Source organism: Prunus mume, unplaced genomic scaffold, assembly GCF_029339155.1.
Source record: "Prunus mume cultivar Tortuosa unplaced genomic scaffold, ASM2933915v1 scaffold28, whole genome shotgun sequence".
Taxonomy (NCBI): Eukaryota; Viridiplantae; Streptophyta; class Magnoliopsida; order Rosales; family Rosaceae; genus Prunus; species Prunus mume.
Window position 1 is genome coordinate 23,367 of NW_028296574.1, and position 27,709 is coordinate 51,075.

The window sequence follows — 27,709 nt, forward strand, 5'->3', positions numbered from 1 at the left end:
TGTGTCTTGAGCCACTAAACTCGGTCTTGATTGCGAATATCTTCATCAATGTATCCATATAAAGAATGTAAAATTTGGATTAACGATTTGAAAGTTACAAGTTAAAAATGGGACAGAGGTTGAAATTGGAAAACAGAGAAAGTTCATAAATTCCTCTTTAACCTAAAAGTGCTACAGTGCCCAGTAATAAAAAAGTGATACAATGGTGATACAATAGTGATACAATGAGTTGGGTTGGGTTTGGGATTGGTCTAGAAGCCTGGTCAATTTGTGGTTGACCAGAGGATCTTTGTTGGCTGCCAGGTAAGAATAAATTCAATAAAGTAATAATATTTAAGTGAGTGTTGGGTATAGCCGGCTATACTCGTAGTTACTGGGCGGGTTAACATCTCTACTAGATTTTTGAGGTTTGTTTTTCAAAGAAATCGTTTAGCGCTGCGGCTATACTCTTTTTCTCAAATAGTATAACCGCACGGCTTTACCTATTTGATACATGGCGCTCGAGCACTGGGAACATATATATAGTCTAGCCGTACGGCTATACTAGATTTTTTGAATGTTTCTAAATAAATAGTATAGCCGTGCGGCTATACTTGTTTTTTTTGTTTACTTTTAGAATAGTATAGCCGAACGGCTTTGCTTGTTTGATACGTGGCTCATGGGCACTGGCCGCGTCTATAGAGTATAGCCCGGCGGCTATACTAGATTTTTTGAGTTTTTTAAAGAAATAGTATAGCCGCTCGGCTAAACGCTTTTTACCTAATTTTTTTATAAAAAAGTATAGCCGTCCGGCGTTACCCTTTTGACACGATTCACCTCCGCGCTGGCCTGGTCATAGATGTCATGTGATCGAACATGAAAGCAGGATCGGAAAAATTTGATTCTCCAATTTTGGATTCTGTTCCCTGGATATTTAGAACAGTAACATTACTCAGTAATACTAGATTAAAGTAAAATAAAATAAACAACAGCCAAAACAAAATTAGAGAAATTGCAACTTACCATGACATTATTGGAGAAGTTGTCCATGATGCTCGTGGAATCCAGTGAGATAGAATTCGAGAACAAATTCCCAGCCACAGCTATCAAAACGTAGTACGAACAGATAAAGGTTGATGAAAGTAAACTTTTGGTCTTCATTACCCACTGGATGAAAAAATCAGAACCAAAATAATGGTCAAAACATGTAAAGAGAAGAGGGAGAGAGAGGACTACTTTCTCCAAAGAACTGATTATTCCCAGTCATAAGTATTGTTACAGGGCATGACTCTGTCTTCCTGCATGACTCATTTGGCAAGTCTGTAAATGGAACAAAATCACTTCTCACCGCACGATAACGAGGAGCTGGCATCCGCAACAATGGAGGCCATTCTGTAGGCTTGGGATGGCCCAAATTGGATAGTACCAATGAGCAAGCAGAAGAAAGCTCAAGAGATAGACCTGAAAGGTTTAAGTTTTTTCTGAGTAGAACATTGGACTGAGTCCAGAAGCTTGGTGGGCGGAGTGAACGATCCGCCATTGATGTCCAAAGCAAGAGAATTCCTTTAACTGAGAACCAACATACCCTGATTCAATGTTTCTATCAGCACCCAAGAATCAAAACCAAGTTCATCATTCAAAAACCTTTAGAGAACAAAAGATAAAAACTAATGTCTACCATTGTAAATAATACCTGTAAATGAAGAACCTCTTGTATGATTGGGAATTCTGAATGAACACGAGAAAAAACTGAAATATAGAAAAGATGGTCTCCTCCTCTGCCATTGGCTTTCTGCACCAAGGAAATGCAATTTGTCATTACCGTTGTGAATGTATTTTGTTTGCTTGTGTATAGAATTACCCCTGATTTTTCCCCCAACTGTAGTGAAGTCCTTTGGATTGGCGCTGCCTAAGATGGTAATAATCAACAACAAGACGACACGCGGGATGATAAAACGACTCCAAATGTGACAGCCTTTTTTTTTCCTTTTAAAATGAAAGAGTTAACTACTTTGAAGTTTGTCGTAGATTGTAATGTTTAGTTTACATCTTCTTAATTAATTTATTTATTTATAGTATTTATTCCTTTAGAGGGTTAGAGTTTCCCTATGAAATGTGAATAATGTTATTGGTCATATAGTGCTTGTCTGGATATTGAGGAAGTATATGCATCGTCTAAGCATGGAAGTGAATCTTGTTAGGGCTCAAGGGCCAATTCTGCAGATTGACCTCATTAATCATGACAAGGTATCATTGCCTTGTGAGAGAGAGGATGATAAGCAAAATTCACCGTTCTGTTATTGCAACTAACACGTGGTGAAATCTCTCCTCACCAATTTTGGAAGATGTCTCAAGTTCGAATGTTTCCTTTCTCATAAAAATATTAAGAACCAAGTGGTAAAATTGTTTTTTTTTGCTATATTTTTTATTTTTTTAGGTTTAATGTAAGCTTAAGTGGTATAATCTTTATCTCGCGAAACCATGGCAGACTGGTGATGCAAGGGCTTGTTTGGATTCTCCAAATGTGTTTTGATGGTTGGAGACTCCTCAAAATGGTGATTAAATATGCATACGATGGGATTTTTAACTTCATATACGAGATTCTGTCGAATGTTTCCACTTTTACCAAATTTGTTACCCTTAGAAGACTTGCTCTTCATATACGAGATTCTGTCGGCCTTTTTCTGTCGATCCTTCCGAACCTGTTCTAAGTCCTTGATTTCAGAACGCACGTGAGCATTAGGCACAGAGTTCTGCTTCCTGCTTCCCCAAGACTTCTTCCCCTTGTTCCCCTGCCACCTACGGTTACCTGCAAAAGACACGCATGCCCAGTAATATATATGAGGTACCTATAATCAAACTTCTTAGCTTCACCAGAGGGGCAATCAGCTTTTATCTTCTAAAACAAAACCGAAAAAACATCGCAAAATAGAATTGTTACAATGGACCTTCACCATTGCACCAAGTAGAATGATGCCTACAAATTTTATATTTCAACATTATCAGCAAATTAGCAAGTGTGCGCAGTGCATATTGACTTCCCTGCTAACTATACGTCGCATATATGGCTTTATCTCATCCGACAGCTAGCACATTACATATTTGGAAGGCAGGAAACACAAGACAGAAAAAGAAGCCAGCTCCAATGAACTGAACAAAGATTCTCATTGGATCACACAAAACGCCAAAACAATAAAAAGAAAATGGGTTCATAGGAAAAGATTCTTTTATATAGGAAAAAACGAAAAAGGCTTGGTGCAGGAGAAGATTGCGGATAAATAACCAATTGATATCTTCCACAAGAAATGCTGAAAGAAACCTTTTTTGTTTTTTAGAACGAAACTTTTTCTAGTAGCCTGAATCCTTACACCTGGTCACCACTCTATGTTTGATAATGTAATACCCACAAAAAAAATGTAAAAATAAAAATATATATCAATCAAATTTAAGAGAAAGAAGAAGAAAAAACATAAAACTTCCACACAGAAAGCATTACCTGCAGCTTCCTCAGCATTCCCTTCATTAATTCCTTTGAGAGATACTTTATTGTGAGAACGTTCTTTCCATATATCCCAGTTTTCTCAAGTTTTGCTTTTGCACCACTCTCTGTCTTTATCTGTACACCATAAAAATATAGCATAAAAGTTTTGAGCTATCCAACTTAAAAAAGAGAAAAAAACAATAATTGTAGCAGGCGCACCTTGAAGATACTATTAAAAGAAAACAATAAGAGTTCATAATTGAAACACCTCTGAGGTTTAGCATAATTAAGATTAGACATTGTGTGCTTGGAAATTACACAAACAGGGTTTTGACAGAACCAACACATATGTAAAAGCAGTGTTTTGAAACCATGACACGTATCAAATGAAACACAGCATTGTTCAAATTAAAAGCCACCACCCAATACTCATGCTCGCCATCAGGGTCAGATTCTTTTCATACCTATAGCAGCACCTAAGATGAGAAGGCAATGGTACCAACAGAGGTGTTTGGATATCGAAAATAATTTTCTTATACAACCTATTGCATCAAAGTTTCTTAGTCTGACAACCATAAAATGTTAGTTAATAATTGCTACTAATGAGGTTCAAATAATAATAAATGCAATGAAAAAAAATACATAAATGTTAACGATGACCATAATATCATGCATGTTTAGATATACAGTACACATATGTTGCTTTCTATAAACATCTAAGTGGGGCTCCTATTGGATATGTCTCCATTACTAAATGCTACACTGATGATTGGGAGAAATGGTGGAAGAATCCTGAGAATGTGGAGTTGTATCAGTTTATGGGCAAAGATAATGTGCCATTCCATACAGTGAGTGTCCTATCCTAAGCATTTCTTACTTCAAAAAATCATATAATTGATTTCAACTGTGTACTTATTCATCTTCCAGGTGATGTTTCCATCAACACTTCTTGGAACTGGTGAAAATTGGACTTTGATGAAGACTATCAGTGTTACCGAGTACTTAAACTACGAAGCAGGTTGGTTGACTATCTAGTCATTCTTTAGCCACAATCTAGTTATGACCATTAATTGTGCATGATTTAAATTTGGATGGTTATGACCATTAATTAAATTATGGATGCATGATTTTAGAAGACCTTATTTATGAAAGCTTAAAGTTTTCGCCTTTGTGCAATATATACTAGGTGATCTAAATTTTGATGGCTTTTACAGGAAAGTTTTCTAAGAGTAAAGGCATAGGGGTTTTTGGAAATGATGCAAAAGATACGAACATTCCTGTTGAAGTATGGAGATATTACTTGCTAACTAATAGGCCTAAGGTAACTTTGAAGAATCCCATCTTCCTTTTTGACTTTTTTTATTTTTGGTAATAGTTTGTAAATATCCTTCTTTCTCTGTATCTTTCTTTACTCATTTTAATTATATATATATTTTTTGGTGAACTAGGTATCAGACACATTATTTACGTGGTCCGACTTGCAAGCAAAACTGAACAGCGAATTGCTGAATAATTTGGGCAACTTTATAAATCGCGTTTTGAGTTTTGTTGCCAAACCTTCAGGTCGGTCAGCCTTTGGTTTCTAAAAGTATTGACCAGACAGCTGATTTGTCGTTTACAAGTTAATATCGTGAGGAAGTTATTTTAGGAATGGTTATATTGTTGATTCTTGTTCTGTTTGTCAATTTTTGCTTCTGTCTGTCCAGTGGTAAAGCCTTTGCCTGCACAGTCACGGCCTGAGTTCAACTCTCCCCCTCCCCTTTCCCTGAATTAAAGAGAATAAAGAAGATGCTTTTGGTTTTATATTTTTGCTTGAGGTGTTCTGAAACCATATAACAAAATTATGTTGAAAATTCTTGATGGAGATAAACAACATTTCTTGATATTGCAACTTTGCGATATCAAGGTTTGATATTTGTTCCTATATAGATCAATTATGCATGTAATATCACAGAGGTTGTTGGATGATGATTAAATTGTATAAATGATTATTGCTCTATTTTCCTTGCGTCCTTACCTTTTTATGCATATTTCCTGGTTTAACAAATAAGCATGGTATATGTGACACTTTGCAGCATATAAACTAACAAAATCCATGTATAGGTCAAGGATATGGCTCCATTATTCCAGATGCTCCAAGTGCAGACTCAGATCTTTTGACAGAGAAACTAGCTGAAAAAGTTGGTAAATGTGTGGAGCAATATATAGATGCAATGGAGAAGGTAATTGATATTTAGATGACAGTCTTGTTGCAAATAACTGGAAGCTTCTCTTCCACACCTTCTTTTTTTCACATGTCTCTTGCATTGGCATGACATTCTTATCTGCATTTTGTGTAGGTTAAACTAAAGCAAGGACTGAAAACAGCAATGAGCATTTCTAGTGAAGGGAATGCATATCTGCAAGTAAGCATGTTTTTAATCTCTGTTTGAGAGACTTGTTTATGGATGGGTTCTTTTCTGAAGGGTATGTCTTGGAAATGGCTGTGAAACTGATTATTCAACTGCTGCTAAGTTGCACCATCTACAATAAGCGGAAAGCCAGTTCTGGAAGCTTTACAAGGAGGACCAACCTCGTTGCGCTGTTGTTATGAGAACTTCAGTTGGACTAGTGTATCTTCTTGCTTGTTTGTTGGAACCTTTTATGCCATCATTTTCTCTCGAAGTAATAAATTCTGTTCACAGATGATTGTGTTACTCTGAAATATTTTTGTGATCATCTGATATTACTATAATCATCCATGCTGAGATCTTTTTTCTTCTTTAACTGCATTCAAGGTATTTAAGCAGCTTAATTTACCTCCTGAGACGCACATATCACTTTGTGATGATAAAGGAGATATTGATAGGGCAAGACGGCCTTGGGAGATTGTACAAGGAATTGGTATGTCTTTGATGTGCTTTGTCTTTTGCCTATTTATTTTTTGTTACACGTGTTATCATGTCGGAATAGATGCGTTGACACTGATGCATGATTAGTGGGGAGGAAACAACCTGATCGTATTGGATTGAAGGTGATAGAGAACTTTTAATTGCCAGTTCTTCTGCATGAAGTAAACTAGAGTCGGCGAAGTTGTCCACAGTATTTCATAGCATAGTGTTTTAAGAGAGAGGAGTTCTTAAGAATTGACAAGAAATAGAAGAAACATTTGTTGAGAATTGTAGCAAATAGCGGAGAAGAGTCCTGATGTTATCAGCAAGCAAAAGGTTGTAGAGAGAAACTATAACAGAAGGAAATCGGATAGGGGGAACTTCAAGTAGCTCTTGAACAAACAGCACTTCAATTATTCAATATCACCGGGATTGTATAGTGCATTTGCTTTACAAAAACTTTAAATGTTGCCTTGTAATACTTGATGAGGAATTTGCCTAGAAAAGTGGATCAACAGCAGCTACCATCACATTTGCTGTCAGCTAGAAGCAAATAATTTTTGTGTCATGTTACTTATTGGTTAATAGTTAACTTCATATGCAACTTACATCTGACTGAGTACAACTTTTCTGTTGCGTAGGGGCAAGATCCTAAAGCACTAAACTAGTATAGTCTTATGCAATATTGTTTTGTTTATTAGCCTCTCTGGGATAAGTTTATAGGCTGCACTTAAAATTTGGTTTTGATTTTCAATGCTGGACTCTGTAGCTTGCCATGATATGATTGCTGCATCACTTACCTATTTGTAGATTCTAATTTAGTGAAAGTTTTTCATTTGCACACAGAAAGATGAAGAAGTGGAATCCTTAAGGAAGAAGTTTGCTGGAAGTCAAGCGGACAGGAAGGAGAGGGAAGAAGCTGAAGCAGTGAAGGTGGCTGCACAACTCAAGAAAATGAAAGTTGATTTCCGACAGGCATATGATTATCAGTGTTGGCCGTAGTCTGCACAAGGTCATGTGATAATATGGTGATAATATGTTTTTGTTCAAGTCCTGTAGCGGTTTTGACAGTCAGAGTAATTTAGCACTATCGAACTTCAGTCGCAATGAATGCTGGCTGTTTCTGATTAGTCACTAATTTAGAACTATGCCTTTGTAACTCACGTTTCTTGAAATCTTAGCCTTTGTGGAAGCCATTGCAAACGCTATCCATTCTCAGAACCTTTGTCAAGCATGTAGAAAGTTTATCTGTGTGGTACTAATGTAATTACTGATAAGAGATCTTCAATGTTGGGCGCCTCTCAGGTTGAATTGGTTGATCCACCAAAAGCTGCTCAAGTTGGCGAGAGAGTTACATTTCCAGGGTTCGTCGGTGAACCTGATGAGGTGTTGAACCCCAAGAAGAAAGTGTGGGAGACCTTGCAAGTGGATCTGCACACTAACACTGACCTAGTGGCCTGCTACAGAGATATTCCCCTCACAACATCAGCTGGTGTTTGCACTGTATCCTCAATTTGTGGCGGGTCAATTAGATAGAAGATAATTAATTCTCTAGAGTTTGAAAAGGAACTGAAACGAAACAGCCAATTCTAGATTTTTTTTGCTGTAAAATGGTTATTTGAAAAACAATGACCAATTTTTGCTCACTGGTGGAGACCACTTTTCCTCCCCTTGTCATTTGGGTGAAAAAGGGAAAATTATATATATACTAAAACTGAGTTCACGAATTCACTGTTCCTAGACTGTAGCTTAGGAATAGTGAATTGTCGATTTTGCCCTTTATTAAATTTTCCCTTATGTTCCCTTTTTGCCCCTTCCCATTCGCGTCTCTTTCGATTCGAACGCTTTCGTTTGCTCTCGCCTTTCCAAATTGCCGTTTGAACCAGTTGGTTGGGCTGGTTGGGGCAGCCATGGAAGATCGAGTTCACCGCTCGCATGCGTGGGGGCCGTCGATTTCGCTTGGGGAGGCGCTGCAAATCCAGCCGCCTTCCGGTCTTTATCTTATCGGTTCTCCTCTCGGTGTTGTGTTCCTGTGTTGCTGTTCCAGATGCGCTTCATCCTTCTTCTCATCGCACGGGTTTAGCTCAAAGGATTTCTGGTTTTCTAGGTTGGTTTATTCATTTGTCATGTCGAAAAATTGAGAAGTAAATCAGAAATTGTGTTTGGTTTGTTTTTACAGGGAGGAAGATCTAAGGAAAAAGAACTGGAGTAATCAATATGAGAACCCCCACCTCATCAACTGTAATTGATGTCTGCGTGGCTGATATTCTGTTTGCGTGTGGTTATAGACTCCTTTTTATAAAAAAAAATTATTTTTTATTTTTATGACTCCATATCAGAATTATAATTCTAATAGATGTTATAGATTTTCTGTTTGCGTGTGGTTATAGATTTTCTGTGTGGCTGATTTTTTTATTTTTTATTTCTTTCTGTTTGTACTTATCTTGATTGTTTTCCGATGAATTGTTTCAGCAAAGATCAGTTCAACAGTACTCTGATATGTATATTTTGATGTTCAACTACGAGTTTGTCATACATATGTGTGTTTAATGTCATGAAGAGGTCTTTGCAAGTAAGACTTTGTACTTATTTGTTGAATGTTATGTTTCTTTTCTCACTTGGCCTCTCCGATATCACTCTTTCCTCCATCACATCATTTCCTTTAGTTGTTAAATTTTCTGCTTTTAGTGAATTTGAGGGGTATAAAAGGAAGTGGAGGGAATTGGGTTCGGTTGTCTGAGTGAAATTATGCATCTTTGTGTGTTATTTCAGTCCAAGTTTGTACCTTTGTATATAAGACTTTGTACTTATTTGTTGAATGTTATGTTTCTTTTCTCGCTTGGCCTCTCCGATATCACTCTTTCCTCCATCACATCATTTCCTTTAGTTGTTAAATTTTCTGCTTTTAGTGAATTTGAGGGGTATAAAAGGAAGTGGAGGGAATTGGGTTCGGTTGTGTGAGTGAAGTTATGCATCTTTGTGTGTTATTTCAGTCCAAGTTTGTACCTTTGTATATAAGACTTTGTACTTATTTGTTGAATGTTATGTTTCTTTTCTCGCTTGGCCTCTCCGATATCACTCTTTCCTCCATCACATCATTTCCTTTAGTTGTTAAATTTTCTGCTTTTAGTGAATTTGAGGGGTATAAAGGGAAGTGGAGGGAATTGGGTTCGGTTGTGTGAGTGAAATTATGCATCTTTGTGTGTTATTTCAGTCCAAGTTTGTACCTTTGTATATATGAGTGTGTTGTTCTGTTTGATAAATGGGAAGGCAGCTGTGATTGGGTTTCTATTGTTACATTTTGAAATTTTGACTGGTAAAGGCATTCTCAAGGGAACTGACTTTTTGGACTATATTTGCTCTGTTTCAAATGCTTTGCAGTAAATCTTTCTCTGAAATGAACCAAAAATTATATACACTACTTAACCCAAGCAAACAAAAGTGGGTGTTTTCATGAGTCATAATATATATATATATATATATTTGTCATTTTGGATATCTATATAAGTGCATATGTTTGTAAATCTTTTGAGAAGTAGATCATTTTAGATCCTTCTTAGGTTTTGCACTTCCTCTGTCTAAAGCACCTGTAATTTATAATACAATTTACATCAGAGCATATGCTTTGTAATTGAATCATGAGAGCATTGTTGAATGAGGGGATCCGTACAGAGTGGTTTCTTTCCGTACAGATTTTGCTCTAGCTAATTTTTTTGGTTTAATGAAAAGATTGTGCATGTATAAAATACTCAAACTAATTTCATCTCCAATTTTTCTGTTTTTTTCTTCCTTTTTCTTCTTCTTTTTTTAAACCATGTTTTCTTTTGATATTTTGCGGGTGGTCTTTTGTTGCTTTGGATAGAGCAGTTTGGTTGGTGTTTTCAATTCTGTTAAGAAAGGGGTGAGTTTCTAGGCTGAAATTCCAATTAATTGTTTTAAGGTTTGTGAATAGAGCATAGGAATTAGCTAATGGCATCAATTGACAATTGGTTGGTGTTAATTTGTTGTTGTAATGATGGGTGTAGATGATTACAATATCTGAACATGTTGGTAAATCCTTTGAGTGTTTTGGCAATTGGGTACTTGAGAACTCCCAACACGAGGAGAGAGTGACAATGCGTAATTGATTGGAGGGAAAAACATGGTGTCTCTCTTTGTGTGTAGGTGGCTCAGTGGGGAATCAATCACTGCCCTCAGATTCAAGCAGCGTCTATGCGACGCTCTCATTTTTTTGCTTGCAAATTGCAATTTGTTGGTATTTAAAGTAGTGGAAAATTTTCAAAACATTTCAAAGTGGTCCTAACTCTGATTTTCTGTTGTTTTTTGGTTTTTGAATTTGTTTGTTTCTTTTGTTTTTGTGGAATTTTTTATTCAATACTCTCTCTCTCTCTCTCTCTCTCAAGGAAAGCAAAACTTGAAAAAGCTTTTCTGATCAGTAGAGTAAAAATAATACTTAGAAGTGAAGAATCACTTTATCTCTTAATTACTAGGACAACAAAACTTGAAAACGCTCTTTTAATCCAATAATATATTTACAAAGGTTAGAACCAAAGAATCACTTTATAATACTTCAATTGATCTGCTACATTTATTGGATTCCTGAGTATTTCTTTTTTCTTTTTTTTATCAACTTTCATATCATATTAGTACATCCACCACACAGACACATCTTTCATGCTCTATTTTTCGTTTGTCTTGCTTCTAAAAAGTTAATTATTAATTTTCCTTGAACATGGTTTTCTTTTGTTTGTTGTAAAAAAAAAAAAAACCAGAACAAGAAAAAAAAAAGGAGAGAAAACTCTATGATGAGAAAAGTCCAACCAGCTGGTTTTGCCTTTTGTTGGAATTGTTGGGGGATGTGAGATATTTTTTTATTACAAATTTATAAATAAACCCAATCCTAGACATGTATTTATAAAAAAACCCAAACACTATTTAAACATAGAAACACACCCAAAATCAACAATTGTATATTTTTTGGGTGTGTTTATAAATGGGTTTTGAGTGTGTAATGATGGGTTTTGGGTGTGTTTATAAAGTGTTTTGGGTGTTGGGATTTTTTATAATTTCAGCCCCCATTTTGGGTGTTTTAGTGAAACTCCCTTTTTTTATTGGCTCTTTCTCCCATGAGAGCTTCACTGTTGAAGCTTGATCTGGCTTTCTTGCGGCCGTTGATTTCGTTTGTGGCTGCTATGGTGCGAATTGATTCGTCCATTTGGTCCTCTTCTTCATCAGATAATCTTCTTTTTATTTGTTCGCCTTTTTGTCTCATATCGTCTTCTTCCTCTTTCTTTCGTTTGTGCCTGTGTTGTTATTTGTTGGGTTTTCTTCAATTTTTCAGATATGTCTTTCTTTTTCTCTTCTTCTTTTTTAAGCACGTCTTCTTTTGATGTTTTGTAGGTAGTCTTTCGACTGACGGTTCGAATGCCTCACCCGTTGTATCTCCCGATCGCTCCTCCTCGAGATTCAACGACAGCCATCCGACGATGACATGATCAATCGTCTGGGACCTGCGGTCTTTCCGAGGATCTCAATCAAAAATTATTAAGCAGGCAAGATCTCTCTCTCTCTACTTGAGCATGTGGATAATGAACCCTAGGAGCTTAATATCTGTTTGCATCTAAAAGGAAATATGATTTAACACTGTATAAATATGTAGAAACCTACTTATCCTCTGTTTGCTAAGAAAATGCAAGAAAAAACAGAAAATTTTGTCTTTTGAAACATTTTACTGTTGTTTTGTGGGTAGGAGTTCAATAATTATGCTTATAAGAGCGTTTGAGGTCACCCACTTAATAACATTATACTTTTTATTGAAATCACTTGGGTTTCTGTGGAAACTCAAGGACATAAGGGCAAAAGTTTGAGTCTTTGTTCTATAATTATCTTGAATTGAAAATTTGGTGCTTTTCTTCTTTCTTGCATTTGCTTGGAATTACAATGAAAATTTCCTTTCATTGTTTTTTTGGTTGTTGAAGGGTTTGAGCATGAGGAAAAAGGTGATTTTGCAACCTCACCAAAGCATTTCAGGTAAGAACCATATCCTTGAATTGCCCTTTTGGACCAAAAGTAAGCCTTTTGTGTGATGGTTTATCATATGATTGGGTTCTATGTTTGAGCTTATGGATTGGTTCATGGTGGATTTGAATTGGCACCCAGAGTTGCTTGGGTGAAGCTGATGACTTTGTGCATTGCAGGACTACAACAAAATGGTGCAACTACATCTATTCGTGGACTTTGAAATAGAAACAAGGTTTGCATCTTTTAATCACCTCCACTGTATTTCAATTTCTTTCCCTTTTATTAATTTTGATTGTATTTCTCCCCTGCGATAGGATTGAACATGCTTTTGAACTGGTAATGGCAGGTGATTGTTTGTGCGTGAATAAAGGCTTGCCATTGCCCTTGGTGCTGATGTGGGACAGAGCCAGTGTATATGTACAGAAGTTGCGGTATACAATGTTCTCTCTCCCTCTCTTTAATTTCAGTTTTTTTTTTCTTTTAATAGAATTTCATCAAATATTTTGGTTCTGGATTTTTTGTGTTGAAGAAATTTACAATAAAGGTATTTTATGACGTTCTGTGTTTGTAAATATCTTTTTTAGAACAACACAGAATGTTGACCGACTTTGAAGGTGTTACAAGAAAAAACGAAGTAGGGTTCTGCGTTTGGACTAGCAAAGAGGTTTGTCAATTGTCCTCTCATCCTCAATTTTTTTTTGGGAGTTTCACTAAAACACCCAAAATAGAGGTTGAAATTATAAAAAAACCCAACACCCAAAACACTTTATAAACACACCCAAAACCCATCATTACACACACTCAAAACCCATTTATAAACACACCCAAAAAGTTGACTTTGGGGTTGATTTTGGGTGTGTTTCTATGTTTAAATAGTGCTTGGGTTTTTTTATAAATACATGTCTAGGATTGGGTTTATTTATAAATTTGTATTTTTTTTTTTTCAATTAGTCGATTACATCTCAGCCTTAAATTCACTGTTTTTTTTTTTCTGTTTAATTTAATGAGACAATTTCTGTTACAGAATTCTAAATTATGCAATTCTTTTTCCATGTTAGGGTACTGGGATGCTAGGGGTTTCTTTTTATTCTCTTTTCCACTGCATATTATAACTTAGATGGGTATGCTTCAAGAAGGTTAGTTTTATTCTTGAAGAATACCCATTTGGTTTTAGACGTAGTTTATTTAGTTAAATATATGGCTACTGGTGAAATGGATTAGCCAAATATTGCATATGTAATATGCAAACAAATTCTTAGTATTGTTGCAAACAGTCAGTTTAAGTGAAGGATTGTTGTATGAAATTTGGTAAACAAATATCTAGAAATTATCTTCACAGTTTCTTAGGTTCCATTTAATTTGGTATTTGTTTTTGTGTGATATATTTCTCTTAGGGCGTGTCAAATGGTGAAGCTGCAATTAACGGCGCCTTTTTTGTGTTGCAGTTCCACCAGTACCAGGTTGTTGGGAGGAAGCTCCCTACGGCATCTATTGAGCACCCTAAGATTTACCGAATGAAGCTCTGGGCCACCAATGAGGTTCGCGCCAAGTCCAAATTCTGGTATAATCCTTAACCCTAGCTCAGCTTTTGTGATCCCAAATTTTCATTGGTGAATTTGGTTAAACTTAATATAGTTGATTGATTTGTTTGGATTAGGTACTTCCTTAGGAAGCTGAAGAAGGTCAAGAAGAGCAATGGCCAAGTGCTTGCCATTAATGAGGTTTGTTCTCTCTGCCGTTTATACTCTATTTTTTCTTATTAATAAATTTATACCCATTTTGATTATTTGTCAGTGTCTAATGTAGTCAATGTTGTTTTGTGGTGGGGAAGTGGTTCCTCCTCAACTCTACTCCTGGCTTAATCCAATTTGTTGCCAAAGGTCTCCGCCTTTGACCCACTCTTTTATCACATTTATTTCGCTTTTTTCTAGTTTTGTTTCCATCATTTGAATCGTATTTTGTATTTGATGTTTGGCTTTGGTGGCAAATGTGAAGGAGGCTGCGTCAGAGGCATCCCCTTGAATGACCAGTTGATTTGGAGACGTATGTTTTCTTTTCTTTTTTTCCTTCATAATTGAAGCCTCCACTTTGCTGAATAAAGGCTCCTCTTGGCTTTAGTGTTTCGTTTCAATGAATTTTGGGCTCTCACATGTCTGCGAAATTGCTAACCTCTTTTTCTATAGAGATGTTCAAAGTTTGAACACTACGTCCATTATTTGAGTTCTAATACTGAATTTTAATTCTTCTCTCTTTTTAAGAACACTACCTCTATTATTTGGAATTGATTAAGATTATTTTTTGCGCCTGTATTTTGGCTAATTTTTTCTTTGGGAGTATTATGAAAACCTATCAGCATATCCACACCTTCTTCTACACCCTATTTCTCTGCACATTCCTCTCGAAAACTTAAATGCTTTATGCTCCACTGTAGCCTTTTGTAGTTTTCTCTGCTTTCACTTGGTTCCATTTTAAGTTTTTATTTTTATTTTTTTAAATCTTTATTGTAAATTTGTTATTTTAAATCCTTAATTTTAGGATTAGTTATGGTTTATTTTTATACCTTATAATGAATTGAGATGTGGACAATGAATGTGTTTCTTGCTTCATAGTTGTGCTTAAAATAATATTTCTCTTGATATCTTTTCTTTCGTATATAGGTGACATGAAGAAGAAACAGGGAAGGAAATCTCATATGTAATGGGTATTTTATGTTGGAGGTTAGGTTTATTTTATGATTTTTTATGTTAGATTTCATACTGAATCAATTTGAAAGGTTCCCCTGAAGACTATATGAATTTCTTTTAAGTTTTTATGGTTATAAGTTATTACACATTAAATTTATTTTTCTTATCAGTTCTTTCAACTTTATTTTGCTAATTCAGTGAGAGTAGTTGTCAAACATGGCATCAAAGCTTAGCAAATCTATGCTTGATGGGGTTGAAATTACGATTTGATCAGTGATAGGACTTTTGGTTAAATCCCAAGCAGGAAATGCATTCTTTGCCATAGTTCCCGGACAGGTCCTCTTGGCTTCCCTTGATGCTATCAGTAAGTTAATTAGGGTTCTATAACCTATAGGTGTTTATAGGTTATTTCTGCTTTTATAGCTTACTTCTCTATTAGATCAACATAGCCTATAAATGGCAATACATGTATCAGTTTTGACCTTAGGTGTCTATAGATCATCTATTCTTTTGTACAACAAACTTGCACATGGTTTGATTTTGTTATGGGTATTTGGTTTGATTCTATTAAAGTCTGGGTCTTTTGGTTTCATTGTGGCAATGACAGGTTATACTTTTGTCTACCACATTTGTAGAATGCTTGGCGTATTTAAATTGTGGTTTGTGCAGTCAATTTTTTGGCCTTAATTCTGTAATAATAGCCATTGTCTTCACTAAATTTTCTCATTTGTCTACACCAACACCTCTACCAGTTTCCAAATTTGTAGCAACAGATTAAACACCCATTGATTTGATGCTATTAAAGCTCGAGTGTTTTGGCTTAATTCTCTCATACCTATTTAATAAATTGTCACAATTGTTCTAAGTTTGTTATCAATTGATTAAATAGACTGCAGTTATACTTTTGTCCATCATATTAATAGAATGGTTGATGTACCTAAACTGTTGTTTGTCCAGTTGGATTTTGTAACTTAATTTTGTGATATGGTAGTTGGTCTTCGCTTAAATTTTTCCATTTATCTACACTAACACCTGCCATTTTCCAAATTTGTACCAACAGAGTTAAAACCCCTGCAAAGGACAAGAAAGAACAGAAGCCACCTCTATAGCAAAGCCATCAAGAGGAAGATCCCCGTCCAACATATATCAAGGCAGAAAATCCCCTTCCACCACCCAGTAGCATATATATGTAAAGACCTGTCCAAACTCTTTTGAACAATGAACAACTTAAAACTGCTGATATTTTGATGCTATTTTGATGTTTTAATTGCTGCTTGGTTTATTAAAATATGGTCAATATTTTAACATGACAAACTGCATATAAAACGTGTTATTAGTCTATTTTTTGTAACATAAACTTGCCAAATAAAGCATGATGCCACTATTTAGATCTCCATGTCTATATAAATATTTCAATCTTTCATATATATTTTCACGATTTTGTATACATTTCACACGGTTTTAAATCCCGCAGCATCGCGCGGGTACCTTTGCTAGTGTCTACTACTACATGCTGCATGTGTAAAACGAAAGTTTTTATCATTTATAGTCAAAATTTAGAAACTTTCAAATATAGCAAAAAATTCACTTAAATATATCCTAATTGGGAATTTGAGAGGCTAAATATTGTAAACATCATTCTTTTAATTTGGACCGAACTGGGTACAAAATATTTTATACGCCTTGATTATAATAATGTATACAACTGGATATTAGTTGATGTAGAATATGGCAGATTTAATCGCGGTTGAGCAAGAAAAGGGACGTGGTGAGTCGTTTGGCCTTTCAAAACTGCATTCAAGTTCGGGTTAATTCCAAATAAATTCTGTTTTTCCGTTTCGGAGTTACATAGTTAATTCCCAAAATAATTCTGTTTTTCCGCTTTCGAGTTACAGAGTTAATTCCCAAAATAAATTCTGTTTTTCCGCTTCGAAGTTACATAGTTAATTCCCAAAATAAATTCTGTTTTTTCAGTTTCGAGTTACGTAGTTAAGTCTCCGAATTAATTCTGTTGTTCAGTTTTATTTGTAATAACTCCCTAGCAGTTACAAGGGTTGAGAGTTGTGTATTTAGACGGGTTCGTCTAACGTTTTTTGGCAGTTCAGATTTTAATCAAATTAATCAAAGAGAGTTTCTCTTAATTTCTGGTGGATTCCAGTTTCCTTGTTACTCAAGGTTTTCGTTTGAAACCTTATTTGCTTGTGCTGCGTCAAGTGGTATCAGAGCGGGTCTCTCCCGTCTTGGTATTCTTGTCTTATTATGGGTGATCGTGAAGCTGATGTCCCAGCCCCAATTACTCGAGCAGATCTGGACGCTCAAAACCAACGGATCGACAACCTAACCACCCAATTTGGGGAGATGCGAGAATTGTTGTTGCAAGCTCTTGGTGGCAACCATAGGCGAGGAGGCAGGGATGACGAAAGAAGAGAAGGCAGGGATGGTAATCGAAGAGAAGGTAGAGATGGCGAGAGAAGAGATAATAGGAGGCAACTTATTCCGGATAGTGAGTCAGAGTCAGAAGAAGAACTTGAAGAACCACCACCACCGGCTAATAATCCTCGTAATCGTAATCGTAATTACGAGAATTTTGGCGACTATCGGATTAAAGCAGAAATTCCTAACTTTTGGGGAAATCTGAAGATTGAAGACTTCTTGGATTGGCTTGTAGAAGTGGAGAGGTTTTTCGATATTATGGAGGTTCCTGAGCATAAGATGGTGAAGATGGTAGCTTTCCGTCTTAAAGCTACAGCGGCTGTTTGGTGGGATCAATTGCAAAATTTACGGCAGAGGCAAGGAAAGCAACGGGTTCGAACATGGCGGAAGATGAAGTCGCTTATGATGGAACGATTCTTGCCCACAGATTATGAGCAGATTCTCTACCGATGTACCTAGGTCAGTGCGCAAGGCACCCGCTCTGAATATACCAAGAATTCATGCGTTTGGCAGAGCGAAACCATTTGACCGAGACTGACAACCAAAAGGTCGCGAGGTACAACAATGGGCTGAAGATTTCCATCCAGGAAAAAATTGGTATGCAGAATATATGGACTTTGCAGGAGGCAATTAACATGGCATTGAAGGCTGAATTGTTGGAGAAGGAGAACGCCAACCCAACTTCCGCAGAACACGACGGAAGCCTCTGAATATACTGCTGGTGCTTCTAGTGGCTCGGAGATAAGGGAAAGCACAAGCAGAATCTTGGAGGATCGACAAAACCAGCAACATTGGCGAAAACAAAAATTTCAACGAAGGTAGCAATTGGAATTACAACAGAGGGCAGCCCGAAACCAATCCCAGAATCCGTATGCTAAGCCCATGACGGACATATGTTACCGTTGCCAAAAACCAGGGCATCGTTCTAATGTTTGTCCAGAGCGGAAGCAGGCCAACTTTATCGAAGAAGCCGATGAAGATGAGGAAAACGATGAAGTCGGGAAAGATGATTATGTAGGGGCTGAATTTGCAGTTGAGGAAGGAATGGAGAAGATTACCTTGGTTTTGCAGAGAGTTCTTTTGGCACCAAAGGAGGAAGGGCAGCGTCATAGTATTTTTCGTTCCCTCTGCTCAATTAAAAACAAGGTTTGTGATGTGATCGTCGACAATGGAAGTTGCGAGAATTTCGTGTCAAAGAAATTGGTGGAGTATTTGCAGCTATCTACGAGCCTCATGTCAGCCCTTACTCACTAGGTTGGGTTAAAAAGGCCCTTCGGTTCGTGTAGCCGAGACTTGCCGAGTGCCACCAATTGGTAAGCATTACAGAGATGAAATATTATGTGATGTTATTGACATGGATGCATGCCATATTTTGTTAGGGCGACCTTGGCAATTTGATGTGGATGCAACTTTCAAGGGACGAGATAATGTAATTCTGTTCTCTTGGAACAACCGGAAAATTGCAATGGCAACCACACAGCCCGCAAAGCAATCTGTGGAGCCCAAGACGAGGAGTTCTAGTTTCCTAACCCTAATTCGCAACGAGCAGGAGTTGAACGAGGCACAAAGAAGCGGAGTGTTTTTGTCCCTTGGTGTTGAAGGGGTTGTTGAAAATTGGCGGAGGAGAAGGTGACATTCCACAAGATGTGCAGCAGATTTTGAATCAATTTCAGGAACTACTTTCTGAAAATCGCCAAACGAGCTGCCTCCTATGCGGGACATACAAAGACCGAATTGACTTGGTGCCTGGAGCTAGCCTTCCGAATCTGCCCCATTATCGGATGAGCCCCAAGGAGAATGACATCCTGAGAGAACAGATTGAAGAATTACTGCGGAAAGGATTTATCAGTGAGAGTTTGAGTCCTCAGTTCCTGCTTTTCTGGTTCCAAAGAAAGACAAAACTTGGCGAATGTGTGTTGATAGCCGGGCAATCAACAAGATAACAGTCAAGTACAGGTTTCCCATTCCACGGTTAGAAGATATGCTGGACGTTCTTAGCGGCTCAAGGGTGTTTTCTAAGATAGATTTGCGAAGCGGATACCACCAGATTCGTGATACGACACTGGAGACGAATGGAAAACAGCGTTCAAGAGCAAGGACGGATTATTTGAATGGTTGGTGATGCCATTCGGATTGTCAAATGCACCTAGCACTTTCATGCGGCTCATGAATCAGGTTCTTCGACCATTCATTGGTTCTTTTGTCGTTGTTTATTTCGATGACATTTTAATTTATAGTACCACAAAAGAAGAACATCTTGTGCATTTGAGACAAGTTTTAGATGTGTTGAGAGAAAATAAGTTGTATGTGAACCTTAAAAAATGTACTTTCTGCACAAATAAGCTACTGTTCTTGGGTTTTGTTGTTGGTGAGAATGGTATCCAGTAGATGACGAGAAGATCAAGGCAATCCTTGACCGCCACCCAAAGACAGTCAAGTTCAAGCTTCATGGCTTGGCCACCTTTTACTAAGATTTGTGAAGCATTTTAGCACCGTTGCTGCACCTATCACAGAATGTTTGAAGAAGGGCAGTTCAAATGGGAGAAGAGCAAGAAAGAAGCTTTGCAGAAATAAAGAAAAGCTTTGCACCGCACTGTTCTAGCTCTTCCAAACTTTGAGAAAGTTTTCGAAGTTGAATGTGATGCCAACGGTGGGAGTCGGAGCTCTCACAAGACAAGCGCCAATTGCGTTCTTTTCTGAAAAGTTGAGCGATGCACGTCAAAAGTGGAGTACTTATGACCAAGAGTTCTATGCGGTTGTTCGAGCTTTGAAGCAATGGGAGCACTATCTTATCCAGAAGGAATTTGTTTTGTTTACAGATCATCAAGCGTTGAAGTATATTAACAGCCAGAAAAATATTGATAAAATGCATGCTAGATGGATGACTTTTTGCAGAAATTTTCGTTCGTTATCAAGCATACTTCCGCAAGACCAATCGTGTGGCGATGCGCTGAGTAGGAGAGCTTCATTATTAGTCACGACTCAAGAAGTTGTGGGGTTTGAATGTCCGAAGGAATTATATGCAGGTGACGATGATTTCCGGGAAATTTGGATTAAGTGCACTAATCAAGAGCCAATGGCAGATTACTTTCTCAATGAAGGTTATTTGTTCAAAGGCAACCAGTTGTGTATTCCAGTTTCTTCTTTGAGGGAGAAGCTCATTCGGGACTTGCATGGTGGAGGGTTGAGTGGCCACCTAGGCCGTGACAAAACAATTGCATTGTTGGAGGAGAGATTTTACTGGCCACAGCTCAAACGTGATGTTGGAACTATTGTGCGCAAGTGCTACATTTGTCAAACTTCGAAGGGGCAGGTACAAAACACTGGATTATATATGCCATTACCAGTTCCTAACGATATTTGGCAGGATCTTGCTATGGATTTTGTCCTCGGATTGCCCCGAACACAAAGGGGAGTGGACTCTGTATTTGTGGTGGTTGATCGGTTCTCAAAAATGGCGCATTTCATAGCCTGCAAAAAGACTGCCGATGCATCAAATATAGCCAAACTGTTTTTCAGGGAGGTTGTTCGCTTGCATGGGGTTCCTACATCCATTACATCTGATCGTGACACCAAGTTCTTGAGTCATTTTTGGATCACTTTGTGGAGACTGTTTGGGACTACTTTGAATCGTAGCAGCACTGCCCATCCCCAAACTGATGGCCGACCGAGGTTACAAACCGGACATTGGGCAATATGGTGCGAAGCGTCTGTGGAGAGAAGCAAACAATGGGATTATGCATTACCGCAGGTGGAGTTTGCATACAACAGTGCAGTCCATAGCGCTACTGGGAAGTCTCCATTTTCCATTGTTTATACTGCTATACCTAACCATGTTGTAGATTTGGTGAAACTGCCTAGAGGCCAGCAAACCAAGTATGGCAGCAAAAATTTGGCTGAGGAAGTGGTAGCCGCTCGAGATGAAGTCAAGCAGAAACTTGAGCAAACAAATGCTAAGTACAAAGCTGCTGCGGATAGGCATCGACGTGTTAAAGTGTTTCAAGAAGGCGATTCTGTGATGATATTTCTGAGGAAGGAGAGGTTTCCAGTTGGCACTTACAGCAAGCTTAAACCGAAGAAATATGGTCCTTACAAAGTGCTCAAACGGATCAATGATAATGCCTATGTTATTGAGTTACCGGATTCCATGGGAATTTCCAATATTTTTAATGTTGCAGATTTATATGAGTTCCGTGAAGATGAGGTTCTTTATCCAGATCATAACTCGGGGTCGAGTTCTTCGGAGGTGGAGAGGACTGATGTAGAACAGATGGCAGATTTAATCGCGGTTGAGCAAGAAAAGGGACGTGGTGAGTCGTTTGGCCTTTCAAAACTGCATTCGAAGTTCGAAGTTAATTCCAAATAAATTCTGTTTTTCCGTTTCGGAGTTACATAGTTAATTCCCAAAATAATTTGTTTTTCCGCTTTCGGAGTTACAGAGTTAATTCCCAAAATAAATTCTGTTTTCCGCTTCGAAGTTACATAGTTAATTCCCAAAATAAATTCTGTTTTTTTGAGTTACGAGTTAAGTCTCCGAATTAATTCTGTTGTTCAGTTTTATTTGTAATAACTCCCCTAGCAGTTACAAGGGTTGAGAGTTGTGTATTTAGACGGGTTCGTCTAACGTTTTTTGGCAGTTCAGATTTTAATCAAATTAATCAAAGAGAGTTTCTCTTAATTTCTGGTGGATTCCAGTTTCCTTGTTACTCAAGGTTTTCGTTTGAAACCTTATTTGCTTGTGCTGCGTCATTAGTGGATGATGAAAATAAAATGGAGGGAGATAGAGGGAGAGTAATCATGGCTTAGGGTCTATTTCAGTGGTTTACACTCTCTAATCTCTCGTAAATTAGAGCTTGTATTAAATAAATAAATAACAGCACAACCGTGTATTATAAATGCAGAGAATCCAAATCCAGATATACATGCAAAATTCAAACATAACCTCAAGTTCAACAGGAAGACATAGAGCAAGCTAAGCTGTACATGGAAGGAGAAGGAATCAAGACAAGAAAACAACACCAAATGCATGACCTCATAAGAAACGTTCTGCATCCCCCGCTCTTACCTTTTCCATATCTTTAGTCTGATCTTTGCAACAATCTTAACATACAAGTCTTGCCTTCTGGAGATCACGAAATCCGCAAGAACCACTCCCACCACCATCCCACTTCCATATCCAGCCAAACCAAATCTCCAATCAAGTTCCAATGTTCCAGCTGAGCCTGAATCATTTTCTTCTACCACTGAGGATGCCTGTTGAGGGGCCTCGGATCTCCGCATTTCCTTGGCAATGGATCTCCACACAACCCGGGGTTTCCCTCATATGAAGTACTATTGAATGAAGTAAGTTGGGTTCCTTGAGGTATACGACCTGTGAGGTTGTTGTGAGACACAGCTAAGCTTCCAAGAAAATTAAGCTGCGTCGGTTGTTGGGGATCTGTCCAGAGAGCTTGTTTCGTGAAAGGTCCAGCGATTCGAGCTTCGTTAACTTGCCCAGCGATGATGGGATGGAACCAGTGAGAATGTTGTTGGAAATGTTGAGGGAGTGAAGCTCCGTAAGGTTCCCAATGAACTCTGGAATCTGACCTTCAAAATTGTTGCTTGAGATATCAAAGGATGCAAATTCTTCTTGGATCTTTGAATAGTATAGATCCAAACCTTTAGTGGCTATTGTGATTGAGTAATCTACACTGAATATTACCAAGAAATCGTTGGCGTTATAAGTTACGTCTGTGCATGTAGTCCGAGTTGTTTACGCTGTCTGGAAACACAGATGGAATTTCGCCTGTGAAATTATTGTAAGACAGGTCAACAATGCGCAACTTGGGGAAATCAAGATTCTTTCTAGAATTTCCTATGACGCCATTGAATGCATTCTGGCGCACGCTGTAAGTTTTAACTCAGGAAGAGTCCCCAACCAAATGGGAAAAGCATCACTGAACTGGTTGTTTGACAGAACAAGATACTCGAGCATCAGACAATTGGCCAATGATCTTGGCAATCTCCCCTGCAATTGGTTATGGCAAACATCAATCATCCTCAAACTGCTTCTGTTGCTGTATGATTGTGGAACAATACCATGAAAGGAGTTTCTTCCAAGAAGCAAAAGGATTAGACCATCACTGAAGTTTCCAAGACACTGAGGAAGCGTGCCACTCAAGTTATTTTTCGACAAGTCGAGGTACCGAAGAGAACTCATATGGCAAAGCAACGGCGAGATTTCTCCACTAAAGTTGTTCTCAGGAACTCTGTATTCTAACATGGATGGTGGAGGGATCGGTACTGGTCCATGAAACATGTTGGACGAGAGCCTTAAGCATAGCAAGTTAACCCAGGGAAGAAAAATTGGAAGTTGGTCAGAAAGGAAGTTTTCAGAAATGTCCATGTATACCAAAGTCTCTGTGCTTATGTTCCACATCCATTTTGGTACTTGGCCATGGAGTTTGTTTCTAGACAGGTCTAACCGCTCCAAATTTGTTTGATATCTCAGGAAAGATGGGAACTCTCTTATGTTGCATGCACTCAAACTTAGAATGGTGAACTGTTGAACAGTTGTATTCGTACTTTTGGATTCGGTGACGAATTCCAAATTGTTCAAATTCAGTTGGAGTTCATAGAGATTTTGTAGCTTTTGAAACATTTCTAACTTTACTACACCGCTCAGGTGATTTCCATGTAGATAAAGGAGCTCAAGATTCATGAGATTGGAGAATGAGGTAGGAATTGAACCATTCAAACTATTAAAAGAAAGGTCTAGGTAAATTAGTTTGGTAAAGTTACCCAGCCAAGATGGGATTGGACCAGTCAATGGATTAGAATTGATCCTACACACAGTCAATTTGGTAAGGTTTGCCAAGGAATCAGGAATTGAACCTACAAATTTGTTTGCTGCAACGTCTAGATAAGTGAGTTGTCTAAGATTACCAAGTGCGGATGGAACCAACCCTTCCGAAAAATTGCATTGAGCCATATCCAACTCTTGCAATAAATTAAGCTTTTCAATCGAAGAAGGTATTATTCCGTAAAAACCAGTAAAGCCAACTTTTAGTAAGACCAGAGGACTACTTCGATTGAATTCAGGAAAATATCCAGTGATATCTTGGTTGTATCTAACATTAAGACTTTTTAAGTTTGGTAAATTGAAAATTCTCACTGGGAACTCACCGACTAGATCACATTCCTTGAGAGCAAGGAATGTCAAATATGTTAAATTTGCCAAGGATTCAGGTACCGTTGAAGATATGCTAACGAAACTAAGCTGAAGAGTTTCTAGACTAGTTAAGTTTTGAACTAGATTTCTCATACCAGATGGTTGAAGTTTCAACAATCCCTCACTAGAAGATGTTTCAAGATTGCAACAAAGATTAAGGGATGTCAACTTGGACAACTGCGAAACTTCAGATGGGACTTGACCAGAAAAGACAGAGGCAGAGAGGTCAAGCTGAGTGAGGCTTGGAAAATTTCTGATGCTACTAGGAATTTGAGAGTAATTGAAGTTATTGTCAGAGAGGTTTAACCTTTGAAGATGAACTAGGCGGAACAGGCTACTATTGGAGTGGATAGAGCCGTAAAGATAACTGCTGCTAAGATCAAGGCCAATAACATGTCCCGTCTTCTCATCACACTCCACGCCATCCCACGCGCAGCAGGTGCTATTTCCTCCTCCACCTAGTTTCCATGACAAAACCTTTGGATAAGCACCGTCATAACTTGAAGCAGATTTGTCAATAATAAAGCCCTTCTTGAACTGCAGCAAGGCGAGCTCTCCTCCTCACGGCAAGAAAGCTGCTGCAAAGAGTATACAAATTTAGCAACCGCCAGATGAAATAGCAGCAGAACTACTAGTTTCGAGAGCATGCGAATCAACACGTTGAATAAGCACAGGGATAGCCCCATAATGTTCTGATATTTTTTTCTGTGCACTCTTAGCTAAATGACCATCTGTGTGGAAGTGGAGGTTAGAGAGAGCTATTTACAAACTGGCAGGGTCAAATTCTTGAGCAATAATATGACAGATTGAATATAAACAAGTATAATCGAGTTAACATATTAACTTGGCATTATATGGCATCATCAAGAGATAATGTTATTGACCTTTGAATCAATATAATAAAGAAGTGTTTTCAGACTCTTGACCAAATAAAAGAAACGGGCTTTCACATTCCAGAATCACAAAAGTAAAGAACTTCCGTTTTCAATATATAGTGGAATGTAAATGCAACAAGTACTTATCACAGGAAATTATTTCATCCTTCCAATTAAGAACAATTGTTGTCAATTCATGTCAACTACATAGATTCGTTTTGTGATATGTTCAATTAGAAACGGCCAACAAACTTTAAGTCAAGTTGATAGATTCTTAATATGGGATAAGGTCTACGCGGTTGCAAAGGCTGGTCTCTGTAAAAAGACTAGAAGATAAGGTTATATAAGATCATCCACAACCCTCTTTCCTATTCATTTTTAGGAATATTATTCAGTCAGAAGTCAAATTTGAGGAAGAACATGGTATAATGAACATATCTAACCCAAAACTAATTGGCAATGAGTGGAGATTGCCAGGATCCTTTAAACTAATTGGCAATGACTGGTCATGAGGAGCAATAATTGCATAAAAAAATTCGAAGACATTGACTTCCTCAAGTCAATTAATAAGTTAAGTTTATTTGAAATCAAGTCGTCTAACTGGGTTGAGAAAGATCACAAGTTCAAAGATATGTCTTGAAAAATATGTCTTCACTCGATCGATTTCATCCATCCGTCTGATCTTTGAAAAATATTTTTAGAAATTATTGTTGGGTTCATTTTTATACATGATGTATCATGTCATTTACCCAATGTTTTGAGTTAGTTCTTGACATTTTATAGCAATTTTCTTCTTTTTTGTGTTTTTATGGATTTTACCTTGATATAAATGTGTGCTAAAAGTGCATTATTGAATATAAATTCTGATTTTGCTCATTTTCGTAGATCAACTTTTTGACCGTGGATCACCATGCTCCGGTGCTCAGATGAGGTGAATCCCTTCATGAAACTTGTTCCAATGGATGTTGACTATAACATTTATGAATGTGAGCTTCATTGAACAAGTATAGCCTAGCCAACCGATCCAGCATTAATCCTAACTCTGGAATTGTGGTTCGGACCACCTTTACCTCCATTGGATGTCACCGCTCATTCTAACTAGTTGGATCCCTCTTAAGGTATTAAAAGTCAAAGAAATGATGAAAAGTGAACATTAGCCTACCTAGCTTTAGGAAAAGGTGAAGTATCATATGGATTGATGAGTTGGCAAGGGAGAGAGGGTAGCTAAGGGGAGGAAATCATTCGAAACATTCTATACACTTCGCATTTTTCTGAAACAAGAGAGAGAGAGAGAGAGAGAGAGAGAGAGAGAGAGAGAGAGAGCAGCCAAGCAAAGGAGGCTACCAAAGAGAAGAAGAAACCATTCCACCATTGAAGGCTTTTGTGCCTTCACCTTCATCAAATGTGTAACTTCTTTCTAGTTTTATTTCAAGTTGTATTTACTATGAACATGAGGAACTAAAATCCATAGCTAGGGCTTAGGTTGAAGCCCTAAACATGTTTAAACTTTTGTTTCGATGCTATGTGTTTGTTTCCTTTGATTGATCACCTTAGGTTGTATGCATTTACCTAAAGTTGAGACGTTGTGTAAGATACCCAAGAACATCATTTTTAATTAGCAACAAGTGATTGAATCTTTTCTAAGTGAGCATCATGTGAATTGGTTTCTTGACAACAAATGATGAATTCCTCTTTACTAAAATAATCTATCATTGATGTATATTTTTCTTTGATTAATCACCTTTGAAAGCATGCTTCTTGAGATTGTTTGGATTATATGTATCCTCATGTTTTCCTATAAGCAACTAATGGATGAAGTAAGAATCATCCATGTGAATTGGTTTCTTAAATGTCTAATGTAAACATCATGCTATTAGGGTTTTTGTGATGTTAATATTCTCTTCAAACTTAATGGATTTTTCATATGATTAAATCAAAGTATTAAAGCACCTATATTGATTTTATGGGAAGCCCGAATATTATAACACTAAACACACACTTTACTTATCTTAGAGAGAATCAATGTGTCTTGAGCCACTAAACTCGGTCTTGATTGCGAATATCTTCATCAATGTATCCATATAAAGAATGTAAAATTTGGATTAACGATTTGAAAGTTACAAGTTAAAAATGGGACAGAGGTTGAAATTGGAAAA

The 27,709-nt window shown here is 37.4% G+C and overlaps 2 protein-coding genes and 1 pseudogene across 19 annotated transcripts; 2 read left to right on the top strand and 1 right to left on the bottom strand.

The window, feature by feature from the left end:
* The first annotated feature begins 4,187 nt into the window (after window positions 1-4,187).
* LOC148914245 (putative methionine--tRNA ligase) lies at window positions 4,188-5,952 on the top strand. Its single transcript, XM_089043790.1, has 6 exons — window positions 4,188-4,308; window positions 4,388-4,478; window positions 4,675-4,781; window positions 4,909-5,023; window positions 5,564-5,682; window positions 5,800-5,952. Exons 1-6 carry the CDS (start codon window positions 4,279-4,281, stop codon window positions 5,890-5,892), a joined length of 555 nt encoding a protein of 184 aa, XP_088899916.1. The 5' UTR covers window positions 4,188-4,278; the 3' UTR covers window positions 5,893-5,952.
* A 2,869-nt stretch (window positions 5,953-8,821) lies between these two features.
* On the top strand, window positions 8,822-16,302 carry LOC103343558 (large ribosomal subunit protein eL20-like). 18 transcript variants are annotated; one of them, XR_016123129.1, is made up of 13 exons: window positions 8,822-8,902; window positions 11,731-11,882; window positions 12,309-12,360; window positions 12,528-12,583; window positions 12,698-12,782; window positions 12,936-13,015; window positions 13,797-13,912; window positions 14,009-14,072; window positions 14,183-14,231; window positions 14,347-14,394; window positions 15,009-15,068; window positions 15,234-15,399; window positions 16,096-16,302. XR_016123129.1 is itself a non-coding variant. In XM_089043787.1 (11 exons), the coding sequence occupies exons 4-10, from the start codon at window positions 12,767-12,769 to the stop codon at window positions 15,047-15,049; spliced, it is 414 nt and encodes a 137-aa protein (XP_088899913.1). In that variant the 5' UTR covers window positions 11,640-11,882; window positions 12,309-12,360; window positions 12,528-12,583; window positions 12,698-12,766; the 3' UTR covers window positions 15,050-15,068; window positions 16,096-16,302. The 18 variants fall into 18 exon arrangements, 3 of the variants coding, with proteins under 3 accessions (XP_088899913.1, XP_088899915.1, XP_088899914.1); XR_016123128.1 differs by lacking the exon at window positions 8,822-8,902 and adding an exon at window positions 10,125-10,231; XR_016123137.1 differs by lacking the exon at window positions 8,822-8,902 and having other exon boundaries at window positions 11,639-11,882; window positions 12,698-12,791.
* A 6,003-nt stretch (window positions 16,303-22,305) lies between these two features.
* Window positions 22,306-25,602, bottom strand: LOC148914246 (receptor like protein 27-like; annotated as a pseudogene).
* Between the last annotated feature and the right edge of the window lie 2,107 nt (window positions 25,603-27,709).